Here is a 6,756-nt window from a genome sequence, read left to right as displayed (position 1 = left end):
TCGGGTACTTTCACCACTTGCCTACAGCATTTCTCCCCTCACCCCATTGTTCTGACGAAGCATCCAAAAACGCTCCCCCATCACCCTGGAAAGCCTCGGCCTTCCGATGACCTTATGAAGCCAGCCAGTGGGTGGCCCTGAGGCGGAAGTCAATGCTTCCCTCACGTGAAGACCATATTGGTAAGCCAGCATGAGGGCCTAGGGGAAGCTTTGCCTGAGGGCTTCCGGGGGCTTTTCGTTTTCCTCCAGGAAAGGGCGCAATCACCAGCTATTCCTGACCCAACCTCTTAGCGAAATAAGATCTTCCCACTACCACAGCCTAGCAAAGGGCCTGTTACTCCCACCCATCTGGCCCACTCATCACCTTGGCCTTACTTTTATGGAATAGTGCACTCGGCCACTTGCTGTCCTGATGATTGCCCTGAGAGAAGAGACTCGTGGCATCCGCCATCAGTGAGCCAGGGGATGAGGCTGCCCAAACTCAGCAGTAGATGCCACCCTCCCAATTCCTGGAGGTAGATGCTGGCCATGTTCCTTGCCCCCCACCTCGCAGTACCACCTAACTACTTTGCCTTATTGTCTTTTGGTGCCCGCCCGACCTCTCCACCTGGAATCTTCCAGACCTTTAGTCCAGAATGGGCCAGCAGAAATCCCAGGCCAGGTTCCACTGCCCAGGCCCGTTACCTCAGAGCCCACACAGTGTAGGGTGTTTGGTGCTCTGAACCACCAGTTTGTCTATTCGGCAGCGCTATCGTAGCCCTGGTCTTCAGGGACCTTGGTTTGCAAAGCATTGCTGCCGTTCCTAACACAACACATACAGAGCTCTACTGCCGGAAGGCATCGGATTTTCTAGAGAGAGCGTTGAAACACAAGCACAGTCAAGTGATCTCCATCACCCCGTTAGACTCTTAACCTCGCTGGGCCTCCTGGGACAAGGTTCGGGACAGGGACCGTGGCAGGGGCACCTTCCCAAACTCCATGCGAACGGGCTGCATGACCGGGGGCAAGTCCTTGGTGATTTCGGAAACCATTTTCTTGTCCCGGCAAAGGCCGTTGCCCGGGTTGCTCAGGGCCCTCTCGAACTCCATCATGCTGCGCAGCTGCTGCGGGGTGGGTACCCGCTCCGTCTTGCCACCCAGATCCACAGGCTTGAAGATGGGTATGGGCAGGGCCCGCTCGTAGGGCAGGTGATACTCCTTCTGGTTCTCACCCAGGCGGCCCAGCTTCATGACCTTCCAGGGGGACCTCTGGACCAGGAACTTGACCTCGTGCTGCTTGGCGTAGGTCTCCCTCCGGTGGTCATTGGCTTCCCTCATGCAGCAGCTGTGGAGAGAGAAAGGGAGGCAAAGTGTCAGAGTCTCTGATCAACGAGGGGTGGAAGCAACAAATCGAATATATGATATGATTGGTTATTTATAACGTGCTTAATACCCAGAGCTTTCTAAGCGCAGATCCGGGAATCGAACCTGTGGTGCTCGTGTCGTCTTGCTGGATCTAAGTGATTTTACCGAACTGAAAAGTTTGACTCCCAAAATTCATGTTTTTTTCCTTCAATTTTCCACAAATATATATGTTGGGGAAGACCCCTCACAACTCCCCCACCTTACCCCTATACATTTTTTATTCACTTTACCCCCCCCCCACATATATATGTGTGGAAAATTGGGGGTTGAACTTTTGGGGGTCAAACCTTTGGGAATAGGTAATTTTGTACAATACCGTCTTGCTACCAAGGCGAGCACATTGCCCCTGAGCTATCCTCCCAAGAGAATACGTTGGCTCTTGTATACTACCCATCAGACGTCCCCCCCAGCATTACATGGGTGAACTAAATCATGCTGGAGGGACACCAGTGCGCATGTGTGGTTGGTGGCGTCTGCTCTTGTGGGGCCTCCTTTAGGGATATAGTAACTCACAGGCTGCATGGTTTTACTACAACCCACCTCAAAAGTGCCCTGTGTCAACCTTGAGAAGGTGAAAGGCTGAAACATGGCTGTCATGCTGCAGAACTATCAAAGAACTGGAATGCCATGATGGGTACTACAACATGGACGGATATCCACATGGGCACTCTTTATGAAGAAAAAATGATGAAAGAAATTATGAGAATGAACAAGGAGAAAAAAGGTCTGAGACAAAGAGAGAAAGGGTGATGAAAGTTATAGAAAGAGAGAGGAGGAGGAAGACAACTAAAGAAGGAAGGGAAAGGGCAAAGAAGAAAGGGAAAGGAGGGAATGAAGAGAGAAAAGAAGAGCAGGAGAGAGGAGGAGGAAGACAACTAAAGAAGGAAGGGAAAGGGCAAAGAAGAAAAGGAAAGGAGGGAATGAAGGGAGAAAAGAAGAGCAGGAGAGAAGACAGTAAATGTATATATTAAAGGTGGATGGAAATAGGTAGTAGAAAAGAAACAAAGGAATGGGAAAGGGAGAAGAGGAAAAAGAAGGGAGTAAAGAAAGAAAAGGGGAGGAACGAATGTAAAGAGAAGGGGGATTAAAGCAACAAAAGATGTCAGTGAAGGAAGGGAGGAGAAAGGGATAGGGAAAGGGAAGAAAAACAACGGTGGGAGGAGGGAAAGGATAGCAAGAGGCCTGCAGCTAGCAAAGTAAGGGGAAAAGAAAGAAGGGGAAAAGAATGAGGAAGCAAAGAAAAGATTAGGAACAAAGAGAAGAGTCAGGGGGGATGAAAACATGCTGTTTCCCGGGGATTAACGCTGCCCACGTTCATCTCTCTCCTTCTGGGACTTCGACCTGGCACTATTGGCCCGTGTAGAACAGTAAAAACACAGCAGGCGCTTCATTCCAGTGGATTCCCGGATGGCAAACTATGGAGGACCCCCGCTCGCAGCCCTTCAAGGAGGCCCAGGCGGATTGGCTTCCAAGACAACCACATTGCCCATGCGCAATCCTCCCGGCCGATTTCCTTTCATGGCTACAGAGAAGCGCCATCTTTACTGTCTCGACCTGACATGTTCTGTGTTGGAATGTCTATCGTTTGTGCATATATTGAATTCCTTTACTTGTTTTTAGCCCCTAAGAAAGAAACAATAGCAAAGGATTCGGGCGCGTGTTGCAAAGCACTCCACTTTCTCTGCTTACGGCGAGAGCAGAGAGTCATTCACCTTATTCTTGGTTGTGATATTCCTTGCACAAGTCGACAACAAATCATGAATCCAAAAGCGACCGGTTCGAACTCCACTGTTGTATGATGCCAAACTAGATCACATAGTATTTGACACCGAACCCTATGTAAAACCCCAAAACATCGAAAGGCCACGTTCCAAAAAATAAAAAATTCAACCTCATGAGCGGTTTCACCAAATATAGCCGGGACTTGGCAAGATAGGAGTGCATAGCTCTCAACTCACACGCTTTTGGAGGGTGTCACCCGCCTTGTAAACAGCTGATTCACCCGCCAAGCCTCCTGCACGCCCATTTGTTTCAATGGGCGCTCAACCGCCAAAAACAAAATCGGGTGTTTTCACCCGCCTTTGCATCACAAATGGTTGAGAGCTATGGGAGTGCTTCCATGCGTCCACTCCAGGATGACACTCTCACGGACCTTCCTCAACAAAGTCCTGGCCCCCTTCTGTCCTCAGGGAACTCACTCTGCCCCCCTTGCACCCCTGTGTGTCCAGTGTTGGAGCGTGAGGATCTGAAAGTCTCTGCAGAAATGAGAGCCAAATTCGACATGTTCCACTTCCCGAAGCTACTTGTGGCTCCTCTACTGGAGATCCACTCATGTGAGCCTTGGCATAGGGTGCTGGGGGACCCAGAACGGATCCCTTTACTAACTGTGTTAGGCACGGATCAAATGAATGCATTAGTACTAGTGGGTCGGCGACCTTGGACCTACCACAGAACTTCTAGTCCAAGGCTTTCCCTGGACTTCCCATATTAATGAAGGTAGGCCAACATCAAATTAATGTACTACTGGTGTTGGGCGTCCATCAAATTAACGTACTGCTAGTCTTAGGCAGTCCCTGGACTTTGTGTATTACTGAAGCTAGGCGACCATCAAATTAACGTACTGCTAGTCTTAGGCAGTCCCTGGACTTCGTGTATTACTGAAGCTAGGCGACCATCAAATTAACGTACTGCTAGTCTTAGGCAGTCCCTGGACTTCGTGTATTACTGAAGCTAGGCGACCATCAAATTAACGTACTGCTAGTCTTAGGCAGTCCCTGGACTTCGTGTATTACTGAAGCTAGGCGACCATCAAATTAACATACTGCTAGTCTTAGGCAGTCCCTGGACTTTGTGTATTACTGAAGCTAGGCGACCATCAAACTAACACACTGCTAGTCTTAGGCAGTCCCTGGACTTTGTGTATTACTGAAGCTAGGCGACCATCAAACTAACGTACTGCTAGTCTTAGGCAGTCCCTGGACTTTGTGTATTACTGAAGCTAGGCGACCATCAAACTAACGTACTGCTAGTCTTAGGCAGTCCCTGGACTTTGTGTATTACTGAAGCTAGGCGACCATCAAACTAACGTACTGCTAGTCTTAGGCAGTCCCTGGACTTTGTGTATTACTGAAGCTAGGCGACCATCAAATTAACGTACTGCTAGTCTTAGGCAGTCCCTGGACTTTGTGTATTACTGAAGCTAGGCGACCATCAAATTAACGTACTGCTAGTCTTAGGCAGTCCCTGGACTTTGTGTATTACTGAAGCTAGGCGACCATCAAATTAACATACTGCTAGTCTTAGGCAGTCCCTGGACTTTGTGTATTACTGAAGCTAGGCGACCATCAAATTAACATACTGCTAGTCTTAGGCAGTCCCTGGACCTCCCGTATTACTACCAATGCTAAGCAACCATCAACTTCACAGACTAATGGTGAAAGCTTTTCTCTGGACGTCACATTGCTACCAAAGCTAGGCGCCCATCCAATTAACGTACTACTGGGGTTGGGCGTTTCCTAGACTTCACCTATAACTACTTATAGGCAACCATCAACTTAACATACTACTCGTGCTAGGCGATTCCTGGACAGTGTGCATTGCTAGTGGTATTAGCCACCTGTAGAACTAACGCATGTTTCTGCTCATGAAAGATGATCATACACTAAGCACATTTCCGCCAGTGGTGGACAACCCTACACTAGTGATAGAGATTAGGTGCTATCCTTATGCAACACCATGAACTTTGAGGCAGCCATGGGGAGCAAAGCAAGGAAGAGCGGCGAGCATGAAGCCGTGGAGAACAGGGTGGAAAGAAGAGACGGAACCAGTATACCCTCTTCAGGTCTGCCCTCACTCTCTCGCTCTCTACCTTGCAACGGAGCCTCAGTCGCTCACCCAGATCATAGGCATGCACTCACTCACCACACCCAGCCAATGGAGCCTAGCTCTGATAGTCATTTCTGTATAGGCGCATTATCAATAGCCGATAAATAAATAAATAACCAGGGCCACACTCATTAGCAATATTTTTCCTTTGGAATCAAACATACTCATCGTGTATGTCGAGCCACACCCAGGCAGGGCTCAAGTCGAGGGTACACGCAGGTGGACGGAGTCCCCCCACTTTTTTCAATGGGGGAACCTTGATATGCTAATTTCATGTGACGCCACATTCAATTGGTATATCAACGAGTCCCCCCACTTTACCCTATATGCACGAACTGCACTTTATCTAATACTCCAGACCACCCCATGTCAGCTGGCTCCGTGCACTCGCTCTCAGCCTCACTCTGTAACTACACGCCAGAGAGAGACACTCACCCCTTCTCGGCTCTGCTGGACAGGCTGAGGTCCTTCCAGTCCGCGGTGTAGAACTCCCTGCGGGCCGTGTTCTCTTCCTGCACCTGGCAGCTCAGCTCTGCAGCGCTCAGCATCCCTGCACTCCGCAGGACCACCGTCCGGCCTGACATCTCTGGGGTCTCTGTGTGTCTCTGTCTCCCCCGGATATCCCACTGGCCTCAGGCCTGCGCGCGCCTGTGTCTGTGCGTGTGTGTGTGTCTCTGCGGGCAGCACTCCTGCAATGACCGCCGAGCCTGCTTCTCTCGCTGTCTGTCTGCGGCTCTGTGCGCCCTCCGCTCTTGGCAGCCTCGCTTTTATACTCCGGGCCCGCTGCTATTTTCATGCCCTGTGTTGTAAGACGCTAAATCGGCCTGGGACACTCATGTCCCCGTTCCCAAACCTCCCCGCCCCCCTCCCACGCAGGCGGCTCTGCCAGCGGCGCTGACAGCAGATCACCCGGAATCCATCACAGTCTATGTGACCGCCCCAGCCCAGAGGCGCGTGTGAATTCTGTCTCTATTGCGCAGGCCCTCAAATGCAGCGCGCTTGCACTCTCAAGTGACCACCGGCATGAGGTCTGTTTTCACTCTTATGAGTGTGGGCCGTCACTGCGCTCTCTAGTCCAACTCCATGGGTTGATCTTTTTATTTATTTATTTACTTACTTACTTATTTTTGATTTTTGCACCGCATCTAGCCCAGAGCCATCTAGGTGTTCTGATGTTTGAACTGAGGTGGCACCCCAACTAAACCATTAAAAAAACCGGTCATAAACACTATCCCCCGTTTGTACTGTAAGTAACTTGTGTATTCTGACTATGTGTGGTATTATATGATGTGGCATTTGTGATGCGCCTGTACTAGGGTGACCAGATTCAAAAAGTAAAAAACCGGGACAGGGCAACTAACATAAAAGTAGGACTAACTCTTGAAAGTGGCTGTCAATGCACTGCACTTCAGTAGAGGTTGGAGGAGAAGGGAATTTAAGAGTTACTGTTCAAATAAACACATATTAT

General features: G+C 49.7%; 1 protein-coding gene across 1 annotated transcript; it reads right to left on the bottom strand.

The window, feature by feature from the left end:
• Positions 1-771: 771 nt before the first annotated feature.
• On the bottom strand, positions 772-6,027 carry LOC138521710 (telethonin-like). The gene is made up of 2 exons (XM_069634731.1): positions 5,724-6,027; positions 772-1,323 (listed from the first exon to the last, which is right to left on the bottom strand). The coding sequence occupies exons 1-2, from the start codon at positions 5,870-5,872 to the stop codon at positions 909-911; spliced, it is 564 nt and encodes a 187-aa protein (XP_069490832.1). The 5' UTR covers positions 5,873-6,027; the 3' UTR covers positions 772-908.
• Positions 6,028-6,756: the final 729 nt, after the last annotated feature.

The sequence above is a fragment of the Ambystoma mexicanum genome, chromosome 13 (assembly GCF_040938575.1).
Source record: "Ambystoma mexicanum isolate Mex_15411 chromosome 13, UKY_AmexF1_1, whole genome shotgun sequence".
Classification (NCBI taxonomy): Eukaryota; Metazoa; Chordata; class Amphibia; order Caudata; family Ambystomatidae; genus Ambystoma; species Ambystoma mexicanum.
The sequence above is the reverse complement of the archived record's forward strand: the minus strand, read 5'-3'. Positions and strand labels throughout refer to the sequence as shown.